This window comes from Cygnus atratus, chromosome 1 (assembly GCF_013377495.2).
Source record: "Cygnus atratus isolate AKBS03 ecotype Queensland, Australia chromosome 1, CAtr_DNAZoo_HiC_assembly, whole genome shotgun sequence".
NCBI lineage: Eukaryota > Metazoa > Chordata > Aves > Anseriformes > Anatidae > Cygnus > Cygnus atratus.
Window position 1 is genome coordinate 152,106,649 of NC_066362.1, and position 19,093 is coordinate 152,125,741.

Below are 19,093 nucleotides of genomic sequence, written 5' to 3' on the forward strand. Positions count from 1 at the left end.
TGAATTATCTATCCCTTCAATCAATATCTCATATTTAACTACAGCCTTTGTGAATCATGAATGAAGCAAGCATGCTAAAGAATGGACAAATCAAGACACACACATGTACAAGTATGCAGACAATATTGAATGAGAGAGACTTTTTCTTCCCATATTATTTTCTTGATAAAATTTCTACGGCAACAGCATCCAGAATATGCTATACACTACACAAACAAACAGCAGGACACAGCCAATGCTCCAAGGAACTTAACAAGGCAAGGTCCTGATGTTTGTGCTTATCTTTTTTTATGTTATTAATCCTAGGAAAGAAACACAAATAGCACTTCTCATATGAGAACACAGTTACACATACATTCACTGAGCTTAGAGTCCCCCAAAGTGAAGAAAACCTTTGCCCTTACATAAAAAACTCCAACACAATTTCATTTCTGCCCTTAGAAACTCCAAATAAAACATGCAGATGGAGAGAAAAAACTATGCTCAAAATAGACGTAAAATGACTGGGGAGCATGTGGTGATCAGCACGCAACTTGTTAGTTCTACAGCTTCGTGTATACACTTTTTACACAAATATTAAGGAATGAGTTTAGGAGGTGTAAGCCTGCATGAAAGGAAAGAATTGTTAGGCTTAAAAAAGGGATCAGAGTAAAGGTAAGACCAAGAGATCTTGTGGTAAAGTGAGGGTCTTGGAAAGAAGTCATAAGCAAACCATGGATGAGGAAAGGGCCATGTCACGTACGTTCAAGTTTCAACATTAACTGAGAGGTAGCCACAAAAGTTATAACACTCCTGTAGCAGCTGCTGTTTTCCCTGTAGACATGATGAAAATAAATCACGATAAACATGGGGACTTAGCCAGGTCCATTTACTTCGGTGACCGACCATCCCACCAACAATCACCTACGCAAGATGTGTGCTGCCTGCTGCCTGAACATCTTCCCAGAAGATGTTCAGTGAGGTCCAAACTTCATAATTATTATCTTCATGATTATTTCATAATGATTATCAACTCTAAAGATTGAGCAAGCATGAATTGCTGAGTGCCCAGAACACCTTTTTTTCCCCATAAATGAAATATGGATAATAAGCTATGAAAAGCTCCCGGAACAGACCATTCTGTTTCTGGAATATATGTTCACACAGAGCAATAGCTCTGCTTTCAAACTACTTTATAAATACCTGATATTACTTACACTATCCATTCTGATGTCATTAATTTAATCCAAAGAAAAAAAAAGATACATACCTTCTGTAGTGGTCATAAATGCTCCATTTATGCTGAATTTCACTCTATGCCAACTTCTACATTTTACATAAAAGTTCATTTCCACTGGCTAAAAAAACCTGCTTCATATATTTGCATCTAATTGTTTGTCTCTAACACATGTAATCCTCTTTCTGTAATATGCAAATGAACAATGTAGAAGGGTAAATAATACCAGATTTTAAAGACAGACAGAATACTATATAGGGCAGTGGGTTTAGCAGTGATTAAGTAAGATTACAAAGAAAAAAAAATACTATATTATTACTGAGAGACCAAAAGAATAACATTAAGTAACACCTGACGGGAAAAGGTAGGGGTGTGACAACCTGAAGATGCCATTACAAACAAGGATCTCTCACACACACGGAATAGGTTCTTAGTACCTTGCTAGTATACAGGGAACAAAAAAATACAGTGGAATAACGGTCTGAAGCTGTAGTAGTTACATAAGTATATTGAGGGTTTTCAAAGGCATAGCAGTAAATCATGAAAAGAATGCCTGACTTGTTAACCAGGGGACCAGAAGAGTAAGGATAAGACAGTGTTATTTTCATGAGCTAAGCATGACTGTGAAACTCCAAAGTAAGGGAATGAAGGAAAGCCACAATTGGGTTGGACTTAGTCATCCTTACCAAATGAAAACAAAGCATTTTAGCTTTATATCACACAAGAGGGTATTTGTAGGGTAATGCAAAGTATAAATATTTAGCTGTACTTGCAATAACTGTTCATGTTATTACTGCGGTTCTAGGGGGGGGGAAAAAATCACATAGTGTAACTGATACAATTCAGTGGTGCCTGTGCTGCAACTCACCCTCCTTCCAAGTGGCCGGTTTGGATGACTCTAGTAAATTTTCCTGACATCATCAATGTAATATAACCTTATTTTGTGCTGCTCCAGCAGTGCCGGAGAGCCAGAAAGCTCTCCTATCGAGCAGCTGACCATTCTTCCATATGGGGAAACCCTAGGCTGGCAAAGAGCTGGCTGTGTCCCAGGCTCCAGCAGGATAATAGGTGTAGTCTATGTGAAAGCAAGCATGAGAGGGGTCCTGGGCTCCACTGCTCTCCAAACAGCTCACTAGCTGCCCTAACCATAAAATGGCAAATAAAAGCAGGTATCTGAACCATCATTACTATGCACAGCTGAGGATTTACATCAACATATCTGTATCAAAACAACCTAGCCACAAACCTACAAAAGCTCATGAAATAAAATGCTAAACATAACTGTTTCTGTTCTTGCTGTTCACCAATCAGAATTGGTGAACAGCCAATGAAAAGACAAACCAGCGTTTTTGGATTAAAACAAAATTTTACTTGTATTTTAACTACAGTTTCTCACTATACAAATATACTTACCGTTCCTGTGAAAGTCTTCCTTTATGCTTGGAAAATATCGTCCGTTTTAGGACTCAACATACTTTACAGATGTTGATAAATAAATATTTACAAGACCCCAATAATGTAGTAAAGCATTAAGGCCATTTTGTCTTTTGGTAAACTGAGGCTCAATCCAGCTGACTTCTCTAAGGCCCCACAAGAACAGTTAGGAGTTTAACTCAAGGCTCCCCAGTCTCAGTCTTCTTTGCTAAACAGGCAAGCAAGAAAACCCTTCAGTTATTTTCTAGCAATGTAAAACATTTCCCAATGTGTTACCGTCTTTTTGCATGTAGTATCAGGTAACGTGGGCATGCAGCCTCACTGTTTTTTTCCAAGTCATAAATGATGAAAGGGTAAAACCCATAGAAAAATTAGGAAAATACACTTAGCTGCCAACACAAGCAACACATAGGAAGTGCTGCAGGCAATTGGGTTTAGAAGTATAAACATCACATTAGTAGACCCATGAGATAGCATGATGTAGCCACACCTGGAGAGTCACTCTCCTATTCCCCTCCCAACCCACTAATGAAAACAAGTCTGAAGCCAAAATGTGAAGATTCAACTGTACAACATCATTTTTGGTCTCAAAGGCTAACTACATCAAACAGACACAAAATAAGCTGGATCCACTTCAGCCAAAATATGTTTCCACTTGAAACAAGATCAAGTTCTGTCTAGAAGACCTTGGGATTTTACTAGATGCTGTAAATCTGTTCAGCAGCTGTGGGTGGCACCAGCTTCACAATAAACTGGACTATGGAACAAGTAGGAAAAGTCCTTGGTAAAGTAACTGAAATCTGAACAATGAAATAATCATCAATCATTCATAGCTGTTTCCTGGAGGAAACATGTGCCCCTATTATCTGGATATCACAGTGAAATATTCACATTTGTAGTATCTGGCTCACTATCTGGCTCACAAAATACCAAGCACTTTCATTAGCTAATTATCTTCCAAATACAAAACAAAACCAAATGCTCAACAACCCATTTCCCAAGAAAAACAGTTAAATAACGAGCAGTTAAACTGTGGGGAGGACACAGAAAATGCTCTAAATATCATATTGCATAACAAAAGTAAGTGTCTGAATTTCTGTAAATATGAGCACGCGCAGGTCCCCAGCAGCTGTTCTAGCTAAGGGTTGGCAAATTAATCCTACAAGACCATTGGCGAGGCCAGGGGCACATAGGAATGCAGACAGTGGAAACTCACCTGTGGGTGCTCCACCCAAATTATAATGCCATTCACTCCAACACAGGAAAGGCAAACTGGTGCTCACTCAAGGCCTGCATTAACCTCAATGCCACACAAACTGCTCCAACAAAGAATGCCATTACAGAGGTCACACCTAATTGAAACCAGTGGAACAAAGTTGGGTGTTTGATCTTAATGAGACAAAAGCTCACCAATCTGAGTGCATTCTAGTAAGAACCTTACACTTGATGATTCAAGGCACCCAAGGAATTGTCCAATTCCTTGCGAAGCAGAGGAGCAGGCTGGGACAGTGAATCCATAATCTGGCTCAGCTCCATTTCGTCTGAGTACAGTCTCAGTAGACCTGCTAGCGAAAGGTGGAGTTTCTGTGAAGACTGCCAAGCGTGGTTCTGTCTATCCATCTGACTAGAATAACAATCCTGAGCTTGGGCTGAATAAATCATGGGGAAAAAAGGGAACTCTAAATACCCCTGCAGTTGTAAAAGAATGCATACTACACATATGGCTCCCAAAAGGGAAAAAAAAAAAGCCACAAATGAAAACCAAAAGATAATCATATAACTCAAATTCAGCAGAAAACTGTCTATCTGGTAGCTGTGCCAAGTTCAGAAGAAATAATGCATGATTTCAAAATAGTAATGTTCAGTGTAATTCCTAGCACAAAAATTCCTCATGATTGCTTTCAGTGTATGCAAAAGAAAAAAAATGCCAGGGCGCTGAAACTTTGACGATGATCATCAACATGTTTGTGTAGTTTTCCAAACTGTCAGGAGAATGTTATGGATCAATTTTGGAATACGTAGTCTAAACTCACTTACATTCTCCAACATGGATTTAAAATTCACACAGACTCCAAACATCCAATTCTCCCACAGTGAACTGCATCCAAGTTACAACTGGCTTTTTTGATTTGTTGCCAGTAGGACAGGTTCCTACTATACACTTTTTATTTATTAAGATTTTTCAAACAGATTGCAGACGCACCAATAAAGATGTGCTTTTTATGGCCACAATCCTGCTCCTAAAAAATGCCCATGACATGGAACACCTTCAAAAATAAGTCAGACGCAGCTTGGCTACGTTAAGGACATGCCATGAGGGATCCTTGATGGGGCTGCAGTAACTTACATGCTCCACAGTATTCAGTCCCCTCTAGAGGGAGTCCACTAGCTGCTCTAAGGAGTGGAGAGTACTGTCCAGGAAACTGCACAATCCTTTGACCTCACTCTGCTTTTGTTTCTTTGACTTGTCTCTGAAGGAGCTGCATGATTTGAAGGAAAGCGGATCATTACTGGTTTTTATTTTCTTCAGATGTTACTTACCAGTAAGCCTTTTCGCATTACCTTGTCCTTATTTGGCCTCAGACAGGCAGCTTTACTGTCATTAGAACAAGTAGACCTAACAATGTATGTGGATTGAAACAATGACCTATCCACTAAGAATCACACACAGCCCCCACTTCAAGAAAATTCTAAGACTCAGCTTCTGAAGGATTCCTTCCAGATCTGCATGTACCAAAACAGACAGAAAAGACCATCCTGAGGAAACCAAGCTGAACATAGGTACCTGTCATGGCAGGAGAAAGTGATATCCCCTGTACTGAAAAGATTTGTTAGCTCCACCATTTGAAACCTGAAAAAGCAGATCTTAATCTAGTCTTATCAAGGAAAAACTTCATGTGGTCAGACTCTACTGCCTTCTCTGTTCATGCTAGAGGAATCCATGTGAGTGAGTTAGGTTACAAGGACTTCAATGGGAAACTACTTTGTCTTCAAAGCAGGAGAGTATTTGTTTTCCTGATAGATTGCAAAATGAGAAGAATGGCTGCGTCTGATTGCTCAATTAAGTCTTTTGTTTACGTATTTGACAGTATGATTTAAGTAGTTGAGTGTGTCTTTTCTATTAAGATACATAGACACCTAGTAATAAAAGAAAAATTTTGCATTAGAAATAAAACATTAAAAGATTCTTCAAAAATTGGACTCCTTTTCTCATTATCAAGTAAGAAGATTTTACCAGCAAAAAAAATCCCAAATCAGAGCAAGGAATACAACAGTGGTTTGAGAATCACTATTTCAGTCAACAATTAAAATCAATTAAAGTCAACTTAAAATTAAGTAGGAATGAATCCTTTACTCATCTATAGCACTAACAGACTACTTAACTTCCTATGCTGACCAGTAAAAACTACAGTCAAAGCTCCTCTTCATTTTCCCTCATTCATTTTTTAGCTGAGGAACAGTGGCCTTAGCGTATCTGTTGTTCTCCTTATGCCATTTGCTATGGAGGATACAACTTGTGGAATGAAGTAAGAAGGCGCTTAACTTTCCCCTATAGGTGCACAAGGCAAGCAATGACCTAGCCCTACATATGCTACGTATTACAAAGCTGTTATGCTTGCTCTAAGTGTCTTTTTTTTTTTTTTTTTTTAACACCATATGGTACTATTTATCTTTGTGGGTACAAATAAAAATAAAGACTTCTTGAAACCACATTTCATTTATTCCTGACCACTGTAAAATCAGTAATAGAATACACTGTCAAACCACTGGCATGGAATGTGAATAATGTCTGTCCTGCATTCTGACTCTGTCTGTATCTCTCACAGACATACACATGCAACTATATTAAAGAATTTAACTTAAGAAACCAAGAAGCATTTTGAAGTTCACATTTGCTATACGCAATTGTTGGAAACACCAGCTACCCAAATGAGATTAATAAATTACATTGTTGTAATAGAAGGTCTCAAGGCATTGACAAAGGCTTCAGCTTACAATGATGGGCAAGAGTACGATGAAAGCTAGAAGCATCCTAGGAGAAAAGCATACTGTTCCAAAAAGCCAAAGAACTGAATTACTATTTTGACAGACACTACTACAATGGATTGCCAAATAACACTACTATACAGGTTACTAACTGCTGCTATCCAAATGAATGAAAAACCAAAAGAATGAAGAAGCAGGGGAACAACAGCAAGGTGCTGACTACTCCAGCGTTTACAAGTCAGAAAGTGTTTTCAGAATTAGACCCTAAATTATTAGGCTTCTTCATCAAGGTAGCATATTACTCATGAATCCACAATATTTTAAAGCTCTGTAGCTGAATATTCATATTATCCCAAAGTGCTTAGATCGCTTCAAATGGACACATGGGAAATTTGTGATGCTCAATTTGTGGTTAGTTACTAATGTAGCAACATTTTGCATTAATGAAACTCCTGATGTGCATTAATTACTGTACTGGCTTGTAACACATTTTTGTGCCTATTAGCTTGCTAATATGTAGAATAAAAATAAACGTGTGTGACTTGTGCAAGTAGGGAAATGTAAGCACCAGCTCATTTGAATTTAGAAAAAACAAACTATATTAAGAAACCATGCAGTTTCTCACCAGTGTCTCTCTCGTGCATAAGAAGATGCCATTAACAAAACGCATCAGCACATCTGAGTTCCTAGAAACAAACTTACCTTGGAGTCCCTAGAAATCGCTGTGACCTCAGTTGTTCAGCCACATATAAAGAAGCTGCCGTTGCCAGAAGTTCCCTTCTTTCAAGATCTGTCAACTTGTGCCCTAGTTTTCAAAAATCAGTTAAAAAAACACAAGTTAGATACCACAGACCAGCATAGCCACAGACACAAAAAGTAACAACTAGCAGAGAAGACACTATTTAGTCCTTACAGATTAAACCTACATTTTCCCCCTAAATTAAGATGAGGCTCAGCATAGCAGACGCTCTGAGTTTCAAAGTTTAAATTGTATGTTTTCATACAGGTCAGCCCTACTGCTAACACGGGTATCTCTGTTGAAAACAATTTGACAACTGAAAGAAAAAAAATTGAACGATGCTGCAGCATCTTGTTTTCATTACTGAAATGTCACTGGTTGACATATTGTGCCTCATGCTGGTAAGGAATCCATCTGTACATTAGAACTTATTCAAAATATACAGCATTCTTTCTCAGTACCTTACCTTACCGAGGATACAGATTTTCCAAGCAAAAGGGATAATGACAACTCCAGAAATAAATGTGGATAAAACTAATTGTCCTTTAGTGTCATTTGTGTCATCATTATTTTGTGACTAACGGCATACTTGGCACTTCATAAGCAGAAAACAGCTCAAAGTAGCCTGCAATTTAAAGGCAGGCAAGCTAATGAAGGTTTGGACAAAAAGGTATGAACCAAAGTGACTGGAAGGTTGTGGGTTTTTTTTTTTCCTATCCTGGTCTTGTTGCAGACAGTGAATGTCAAGTCGAAATTTGGTCATCCAGATAAAAAGAGAGAGCACAGTGCCAGAACTTTGTCCTTCCCATGTTTAGGTCTGAGACTGTGAAACACAGATTTGGTATGAGAAGCTGGCAAATAGGTGGACAAGATTGGTGTCACCAGAGAAGAAAGGCAGTCAGAACTGATGTGAGAGGAAGTCAAAGGGCAAGTAAAGTAACCAGCCCATACGGGGGTGATGGGAAGTTAAAGTTGGCACAGAAGAGGGCAAGAAGTGCAGAGATGAATTGTCATGGAGAAAAAGCAGCAAACTCTTCTCAGGAGATAAATTTTGCACAGATGAAAGCCACGGGTGTTTCAAAAGCCAGAGAGGAGGATAATGCAATAATTCAAGTTAAAAAAAAATAAAAAAAAAGATGACGGTAAGACTGAAAGATGTAGCTGAACTCACTTACAACAGAGCTCTCAAAGTGCTTCATGCAGCTGCTGTCTCAGCAGACCTTCATGTATAGATACCACAGCAAATGCCCCCATCTATGTCAAGTGCAGACTTCACATTAAAGGCTGGGGAAGGAGGTGGGGATGGGGTTCAGAAGGCTCTACCTGCCTAAGCAGCTCTGCCCAGTGAAGCACGTTTGCTTCCAGTTATGCAGCAGAGACAATTCCCCTCTCCATCCCTACACTCCCATAACCTCAGCTCTACTGCAAGTAACGTTAACTCACATTCCCTGGTGCTGGTTATTAGGGAGTGACAATATCTATCAGCAGCATAAGGCTAGCACAATCCTCAATAAAATACAGAATGGAGACCTCTGAAAACAATCAGAACAGACTTTACAGCAACAAGTGCAAGAGCAGTTTCAAAACAGGATGTCTTCTGCACAGGACTTGTCATCATTTGACTGGTCACATTAATTATGGATAGGTAAAGATGCTGCTTAGAGTTTACCTCGGCAACGCAATCAAGCTAAGATGATGGAAACACCCTCATTACAGTTCCAGTTAGCAGTACAAAGGAGCTGTCACAGTCCAAAAAAATGTATATTTAGAAATAATGAGAGTCAGCAAATCTGCATCTATTTATTTTTAATTTAGTCCATAGTAACATATTCTGGCTAAAGATTAATGCAACTCCCTTTCCTCAGTGTTTATTATTTTCTATCCGCCTTGAAATGGAAACTGTCTTCACTAACACACACATGCAGAAAGAAAAATCCTGAAAGGCTGAGGAACTGGCTTGAGAAACAAACTTGATCTTTCCTTTGCCCGTTACTAGAAAAATTAATTGCAAAGTGAAAGTCAAAAAACACTGAATTTCTGTACCATTTGTGTGTGTATATGTATATACTTACATACACATAAGCCCTATACAACTACACAATGCAATAAGCATCCACTATCTGGCTCTGAGGTGTGCCAGTTTTCCAATTTTCCCAGTAGTTTGCACACAGAGAAGAAGCTGAGATTATTTTTCCAGAAGGCTGTATTTCTAAAATTGGTATTTTATTTTATATATATATATATATATATATATATATATATATACACACACACACCTTTGCTTTTCTGTCATCATGCCTATGCCCATGAAAAGTCTGTGTGACCAAAACCATATGTTCTCATCTGCTCCAACAAACACTGGTAGCATTAACTCAGACACAAGAACAAGGTAAAATTAGAGAAATCCCAGTGTGAGGGGTTCATTGCATGACTTCATCTTGGATGAAATCAATAACTGCTTTTGCACTTGTTGTGCTGCAAAAACTATTTTCTCCTTGTATCTTCAATAAAAATCAAACTCCAAACAGCGAACAGATGTCAATAATTTGAAACAGGTTAACAACCGATCAAGAACTACATTCACCTCTTCATTATCACTGATGTGAAAAAAATGTTTATCCGCTTTCTCTGTTTGTCACAATCTGCATTAGTTGTGGCACATACTTGGCAAGTGGAAAGACAGTCATCACTGTGGTGTCCGATGTGGGCAAGCTGTATTGATTTTCTCAAGTCTGGGAGATAATTCAAACTGTTAAAATTCGGTTTTGGTCTTCGGCTCTTTGATGGTGAAAATACAATCCTACCAGAAAATGTCCTTAGCATAACTTTGGAGACATACCTCAGAAATTTGATTAAAGGCTGCTTCCTAAGGATGGCAATTTGCCATTATTACACAAGAAATTCTGTTGTCAGTACTACCGCAGTTTTCTGAACACCAGCCTCATTTCCATTGCCTTTTGCTCTTGCTATGCTTAGTAGGATTTTAAATGGTTTTGAACTTAAATTATTTATTACATTACTATATCTGGAAATACACCAGTGTTCCAGATAGCGATACCTTTGTTTCACCTCAAGTATTATTTTACCTTACAAGCTAGCCCTCAGGACTTCAATTGGATGTCTTGAAACAGAAATTAATATTCACCATGAATAAAGACATAACAACACAGCCTTTCACATTCATTATGCAGAAGACCGATCTGAAAAGTTACAAAGGTACTTCTGAGGCATTTTTCCAAGAGCTGCCTTGATTGGAAGCAAAATGAGTACGGAGCAAAGGCTCCCCATCTTCCAATATGGGAAGTTCTACCACTGCCCTTTCCTAACCTGCTTACTGCATACAGGACTCCTGGGCTGTATGGAGATTTCATCTCCACCATAAGATGTAAATCAGCTCCCAGATCTCTCTCCACAACCTGGGATATACTTCTGCACTCTCGGTATCACTGAGCTGAATTATATAATGTCAACATAAAACACAATTAATGGCTATAAAACTAAGCCACAATTAAAGGAATGGAAGCACTGTTGTTCCTATTACTGAAAACTAGATCATATGCATCTATTATTACTAAACAGCAGAACACTGATCGGAAAGAAGACAGGGAAAAAGTATTTCTCTCTCATTTCCCTGATGTTATGATTGCTTAAATCAATATTATCACAGTATCCCCCAAGCTGAGTCAAAGAAGTTCATGCAATTACTTTACATAACCAACTTCAAATTAAATTACATAAAAGGTCATTTTTCCCATAACAGTCTCATTTGCATTTTGTCCTAGAAATGTGTTTTCTCCTATCAATTACAGAAAAAAAAGGCAAAAAAAAAAAAAACACAAAGCCCTGGTTATGTACCCAGGCCTGTTACTTAATAGTTGAAAATTGACTTTTCTGATAGAGAAGAATAAAAATTGAAAGCAAAATGGCTAAGATAGAAAGTACAATGCAGAATTCAGATCCACGCCAACGTAGGCAGTGCTGGTATCACATTTAGGTTCAGTTTTGGCTTCCGTTTCTCCCCAGTGGATTTTGAAGTTACAAATAAATGTATACCAAGTAGGCTGAGGCAGAAAACAAAGCTGGATGTTGTCAGAGGTTTTGATTTCTTCAGAAATCAAGATGAGCTTTGTTCCACCCAAAAGTGGTCATGGAAAAATACAGACAACATTGTCAGCATATGCAATCGCAAAATATTCAGAATTGAGAAGTATGCCTCTCACAGAGCTGGTGGTGACCATTTGTTGGACAGATTGCTAGAACATATAGAAAGGATTGCTAGAGCATATTATTTTGAAGTACAAAGTTATTACTGACAAAGCAATAAAAGTTCATGACTTCATCTGGCATAGAGAAGAAAGTCAACTACACTATCTGTTGACACAAATTTTATAATCCAGTAGCTTCACAAAATGGAGACAAAGATTCAGTTCTAGTGTGGAGAACATACATAGAATTAACAGCAACTATCCTCTCTCTTCTGCCTTCTGACCATGCACTCTCAACATCAGATTCAGACCAGGTTGCTCAGAGGTTTGTGCAATCACGTCTTGAAAATCTCCAAGGATGGAGATTCCACAACCTTTCTGGGCAAGTCATCGCAATGTGTACTTATCCTTAGAATGAATTTTTGTTTCCTTATATCCAGGTGGAACCTCCCACGCTTCAATTTATGACCACTGACTCTCACTCCGCTGTTGTGCACCTCACTGAAGAGTCCAGTTCCATTGCCTCAGGAAGCCCCTCAGAGATACTAGAAGGCTGCCATTAGGTTCACCCTAAGCTTTCTTGTTTCGAGTTTAAATAAACCTGGTTCTCCTAGCCTCTCCCCATCAGTCTCCTCATGGCTCTCCACTAAACTCAGGTTTATTGTCATTTTTCTTATAGATGTGAGAGGGGTAAAACTGGACAAAATATTCCAGAGGTGGTTTAACAAGTGCTGAGTAAAGTGGAATAATCGTTTCCTCCAACCCATATAATTATAACAAACACAACATATCTAAATGCCTTTACCTCACACACACTCTAAAGCCAATACACAATTACAGGAAAGAGAGAGAGAACCTTACTTTTTTCCCCCTACTGTATTAGAATCAGATAAAGAAACGTCCATCAGAAATTCTGCTCTTCTTCTCCACCAAATGAGACAAACATGTAACACGATGGGAAGATAAAGGGCTCTTCCTTTTGTTTCCTGTGTTCTGGTACGGGTTTTGCGATAATCTCTTGGAAAATTCCCCCATTTCCCGCTTGCGCTGGATGTCTTTCCCAAAGGGATTGACAAAGTATTTGAGACATCGTTCAATAACCAGGATGAGTTGACCATTAAAAAAAATATCTCAGTTATCAAAATTATCCAAGAAAAGAGAGATTTTAACTGTGAAACAGAGTGAACCACAAAGAATGATCCCATGCATAGGGTAATAACCTAAGGATCCATAGGTTTAATTTAATCTTTGTCAAAGACTCCTCTCTGATCTCTGAATATAGAAGCACTTTCTGCGCCTATAAAATAGGGTATGAGATAGTACATTCCTTTTCCACCAGAAAGGTTAGGAAATACAGGTGCATTCCTGGCTGCTTGGAAGCTGTAAGAGGACAGCTTGTTTGACAGTACTCTAGGAGTATGGACTACTCCTGCATGGTTGGCAAACATTTTCATTTCAAAGTGCTTGGAGACCACACTAAGACAGGCATATTTGTGTCACACCTAACCCAATCGATGTTGCTGTACCCACCGTCAGATCTGCAACTCCTCCCAAAACATACATGTGTGCACAGAGCAATAACCCACGCCAGCTGACCTACCAGCCAGCCAGCATTCTGGACAGCAGCTGTCTTCCCACGCTAATCATACCCTGAGCAAGGCTAGTTTCAGCACAGCAACATTTTTAAATTACTTGAAATAAATTTGTTTTCGTTAATGAGTGTTTATTTAAAGAAGGGAAAAAAAAAGTTAAGCCCTAACATGAAAATAACTAAGTGTTACAGTTCTAGATGTAATTTAAAGTGGAAATCACAGAAGTTAATTTTTTGAGTTGAAGAAAAATGCACTTAAGGGAATGGGCCAATCCTTATGCAGTCAAGAGAAAGAAAACAGCTAACATTCATTACTTAACAACAGCATAGACCTACAGTGGCAACTGTGCAGTTTAGAAATGAAACACCCTGGATTGTGCTCAAGCATTAATATAGCATGGGTCTTCACTGAATTATTTTTTTTTAATTATTTTTAAGTTTTCCAAATTTAAAACATTTCTGGTATGGATTTCTACTCTGATCAGCAGCACAAATTTCTAGGTATTTCCAAATTCACTTTGGCTACACTTTGTTTTAATTTTACGGATTATTCCATATCTTTTTTTAAAGCTATGGGTTTTTTTGCCTCCCTTTTTTTAAATAAACCATATTATAATATATGAAGCTACTTAATTTTCAAATTTTCATAGCAAAGTTTACCCTGGGTATTTATATAAAAAGGTTGGCGAAGTGAATATAGCACTTGCATTGTGTAAGCTAGTTTTCCTTTGTTTCTCTTGCTGAGCTTTTATGCATCATCTTCCCACCACTCTAGCTTGCCTTCAACAATTTCCATTAGAGTCTTTATATCTGCAGAAATATTTTTCAATAGGTACTTAAGAAACTATCCTCTAATTCAAATGACTGATAATTTTTCAAGCCAGAGGGGTCTGATCCAGTGTGAACTACATTATTAAAAGGGCTCTCAATTACTTCATTGAGGTTTGAATCAGTATTCTTGAATGTGTATTCTTGATTTGAAATAGAAATGCTTTGTAAATAAAATGCAGAAATCATTATTATCATTACAAATGCTAATGTATGCCTGTATTTGAGGCACAGAAGGAGAGGAGTGAGACTTCATTCTGCATGAACAAAGTCTAATCATTTCACAACATTCATTAGTTCCTATTGGGAACTGTCATGGCATCTCTTCTCATGTTTTCCAGTGTCTCCAGCAAAAGCTTATCTTTAAGAATCTGTTAATACAACATTATCTTTTAATTCAAGACTGCAACATTAATCAGTCATTTGCATGAGTATGTGCACACAAATATACGCATACACAGTTCAAGTCATATGACCCCAAATTTGTCACCCTCCAACTTGTGGACCAACAAGTAATTAACTGATTATATAAAGCTTAACATTGCAATATAATTTTTTTTAAATAAAAAACAAGAGATAACTATTCCTTTCCGGAGTCAAAAATATAGAGCAAGACCAACTGCATCAGCAAAACATGTCCCATCTTCTAAGAAGTGACCAAGGACCCCAGATGCATTAGCACACGTAAGGGCAGAATGGTTTCTGTTTTCATCATTCCCAGTTGCGTGTCAGGTGAGTCTGCCTTTTCACAACATGGAATAAACCCACCTAATAGTTTGCAACCTTTCCTTTCTCCTCCATTCCCTTCTCCCCATTCTAGCCTGTCACTCACTCTGTACACCTACCTAAGTACACCAGACTCCTCCATGAGCTAAGTCAACCCAATAACTCTCAAAAAACTACTGCAACAAAGGCAGCAACAATAAAAATGCAGTGTTCTGGTGGTTTAGGGAACTGAATCCACTCAGGAAAAGGACTGAAAAGTCCCAGAACCATCAAAGAGATGGGACATGGGATTCCATATAAAAGTGTCAGGGAAGGGAAGGGGAGACAGACCTGCTAATCAGCAGCAGTGAGCCTTCATAGCAGATCAGAGTACCCTCAAGTCTATGATGGATGAAAGCCAGCTCAGTGACCTGAAGATTAAGTACCTTAGCAAAGAAGACAAAGAACATTTGAGCTTCAACCATCCCAAGCTTACTGCCACCCAAGGTGACTAACTCCTATTCCTTTGCCTCAGTCAGGAGCCAAGAACAAGCTGGATGCATTAATCCCACTTGTAGGACTGCATCAAATAAAGCTGCCAACTACACAATGATATAAAGTACTTCTGTGGGTGAGTACTCTTTGCACCAAACTCAAACACTGAGTCCTGGGGTAAGAAAAATCTGTTCTGCTCTTAATGAGACTACATTTCGTGAGGTGCCAGTCATTTCTGGTGACTGCCAAGTGGGAGTGTTGTCTCCAAGTGGGACCAGGATTTTGCCACATTGGGTTAATAATGAATGGGGGACAAAGGAATCTCCGCAAGATTCATAAAAACACCACGAAAGATGAGCTATAAAAACTGGAACTTTTATTTTTATATATATACATATGTAGAGCTTCTGCTTCACGAAGGTCAACTGAGGTATAAGGCCTGTAGAAAGACTGAGTCTCCGGCCACATGGGTCAAGAAAGGATCTACAGCAGATTGGCTGAGAGAGAAGACAACCTTTAAAATTTTGATCCTTGTGAAAGGAAACCAATCTATTCATTTACTTACATTCCTCTACTAACTGTTATACACTTCTGCAACTTATCATTTGGGATGTTGTAAAGAAATGTTTGCATTTGTGTTTATGTTCACCTAGCTTATAAGTGACAATTTCAGGTAATGCCCATTACTGCACATAATGAGTATTAAGACCAGCTTACTGGAATACTCTAGCAAAATGCCTACATCCTCCACAGAATGCTGCAGTGAACACAAGGGGTGCCAAAAGGTGCTTCTGAAGATGCTGCACTGACCAACTGGAGAAGCAATAGTGGTGGGTAAAGAGAAATTTCATCTCCAGTTAACAGTAGGAGCACTGTCTGTAATGAAGCACAACAGCACGGTAGAGTTGAACTGATGTTTATTTTACATATTTCATATCACCTACAAATTGTTTTGCTTGACTTTGGTTGTATTTCATTTACTATTTTGTTACTAGAAATATATATTTTGTCTTGTTGAAAGTGAAGAAAGTAACTGGTTCAATCGTGTTATTAAAAAATTGTGTATACACAGATACATCCAAAAAATGTAAAGACTGATTAGAGGACATGACAGTCTATAAATATAAAAGGAATAATAACCAGAAACAACACCTCTCAAGAAAAAAAAAAAAGAAAAAAAAGAAACATTCCAAAGAGGAACAAACCTTTAAATCCATCAGGATAGACTTCAGGAAGAAATTTAGTGCTAATGTCTCCTCGAACAAAGCGTGGATGGATGATCACTTCTCGCAGTAAAGAGATATTGTGAGTCACACCTGAAAACAAAACACCAATACAAAAATCAGATGAAATTATTCATTGAATTACAGTAGAAAACAACTTCTAAAAATACATGCTCTCAATTACACAGAATATTTGTTTATAACTTAGAAACCAGAGTACTGATGTAATCAAAGCAGATTACCAGTTTTCTCAACTCCTGCTTCAAGATATCCTCCTTAAACACTCAGATTAATTATGAAGTAATTAAGAGGAAGAAGTTTCACCTCGCCAAGCCTGGTTCAAACACCTAGTTAAGTCAATGACAGCATGCACAACCAAGAGACTTTTGGTCATCTCACTGAAACGACAGATGTGTCATGACCATGCATATTAGCACAATTCCAACAAATCCCAGCCTATCTTGTTAACCTGCCACTTTACATACAGGTACTGCTGCAGAAGATACACGTCACAGTAATTCCTCAGTCATGGTAACGAGAGATGGTAAGAAGTTCTCTCACAAATATATACATATATATACACACACACAATTTTTATATATATACATTATATACAGTAGTAGTAAGTATGTGTATGTACACATACACTATATCACTATACAGATTTTATAGAGTTTTCATAATTTCTCTGTCATAAAAGATTCCCGTGGAACATATAAAACAAAGAAACCTGTTGGTTACTCTCAACTGCAAGTTAAGCTATTTGGATTTTTTTTTCCCCTATTGAAACAGATATCACTAACACAAAGACACTAGCAGTACAGTGACCGTGAATTGCTGGGGCAACAGAAGGAGATTCTTTTATGCTTCTACTTCTTTTCCCTTTGTGTTTTTCCAGTTTAGAAGTATGAATAACATTCTTGTTATTTTATGTGCAGATCAGTTCAAACTGTTTTAAAGCTTTTTCCCCCTACAGTCTGCTGCTGGTGTGAATTTTCAATCTCTCTGTGTGGCCATTACTGAAACCACTTTCAACACATGGAATGAGACTCAGCCTCACTGAATCATGAAGTCATAGCTTTAAAGACTAGTTCATGAGCCATTAAAGAAGCACATTACGCAACCAGTTCAATGATGACAAGATGAAAATTTGACCATTTGATTAAAAGAGCCTCCTTGCTGCTTCTGACCCAGACAGTCGTTCATGGACCTTGATTTCATAAACACAGAATGAAATTCACTTTGTATCTCCGCTAAAAAAAAAAAATATTTATTTTTAAATGCCAAATGACTATAACTTGGAAAAAAAAAGTTCTTTGGCTGCTACAAAACAGAACTAGTAATACATGAATGTATTGATCCCTCCCCCCAAATTTTTCCATTTGCATAGTAAGTTGAAGTATCAGACATTTTCATCTATTAAGTACAGCTTTGGGACTGTAATTAGAAGACAAAAGAGGGGTTCTTCAATGCTCCCTGACTTTGACTGAATGCAGGGTTTAAACGCATTACAGTGTGTAACCAGATCATCTCATGTTTTTCTTTCCTAAACAGCTAAAAGATCCCTGGTGAGATGATGGCTGATGACAGATGACAGAGAGCTTGGTGTCTCAACTGACTGCCCCAAAAGACCTGAAATCAAAAAAACACTGAATATCTTAATTATTTTCAAATCATTTGCACCAGAAAAATCAGAAACTTCTGAAATGTTTTAAAACTCTAAAATTCCCTTACTGAGTTCAAAAGAGCAGGCAAGCCTAGGTGTCTGGGAAGCAATATAATGTGTTCTACACATGTAAATTACAATTATAATATGCAGTTTCCATATAAAGCATCATGAAAGGCTATCTTTATCAATCCCCGTGATCAGTATATGAATAATGACTGCATGGTTGATCTACTTCTCAAAACAGAGTTACTATCTTTAGTGGTGTTCCTAATCGTATGCTCAAAAAAGAAATTAATAATAATAATAATGCAGCAGTGTAATCCTTCAGAAGTCTAGAAGTTTTAGATTTACAATTTAGCATGACCTCTGTCAAAGTTCATAAGGTCTCCATCTGTGTGCGAGTAACTGCTAGGCTACAGAAATATGGACCCCTACAGCAGCTCGCTCCTGACTACCTGCTGCTTCCAAAACACTGGCCAGACATTAGCCCCACACTCTCACAGGATCAAACGGAGGCTAACAGGCAGTGCTTATTTCATGCAAAGTTACACACTAAACTGAAGTATATTATATTTATGTTGCAGTGGTTTTCAGGGGATTTTTCTTTTTCTTGTCCGGGTCTGCAGTCTGCCAAGAACAAAATCACATTTGTTAACCTGACAAGCCATGACATTTCCAACAAACAAAATCCAAAACCATATCAATTTATTTCCCCTCCAGAAAACAAAATTTCACTTCAGCATCATTCTTTTACACCGTTAAGACTGATGCAGAACTGCAGTTGCAGTAATATTCTTCTTCTCTCTAAGTCAAAATATAATAAAAAATAATAATCAATGCTCCTTGTGCCTCTTTTCTTTTCTTTCACTCAGCTGTGCTCTTCATACTATATTACATCAGCAGAAGCTCAGTTTAGGATGTACTTCATGGATTTCAATTTTGACACACTATTTTCCAGAACACACTTGTAAAAGAGAGAGGACTAACACTTAACGTCTGGA

The 19,093-nt window shown here is 38.0% G+C and overlaps 1 protein-coding gene across 2 annotated transcripts in view; it reads right to left on the reverse strand.

Annotated features, from left to right (window-relative positions):
• PCCA (propionyl-CoA carboxylase subunit alpha) overlaps positions 1–19,093 on the reverse strand; it is a 284,596-nt gene that overhangs the window by 126,208 nt on the left and 139,295 nt on the right. For both annotated transcript variants that reach the window (XM_035557044.2, XM_035557045.2), the window contains exons 17-18: positions 16,406–16,516; positions 7,340–7,442 (exon numbers count right to left, since the gene is read on the reverse strand). In XM_035557044.2, coding sequence (XP_035412937.1) covers positions 7,340–7,442; positions 16,406–16,516 — 214 coding nt within the window. The remainder of the gene's footprint in view (positions 1–7,339; positions 7,443–16,405; positions 16,517–19,093) is intronic.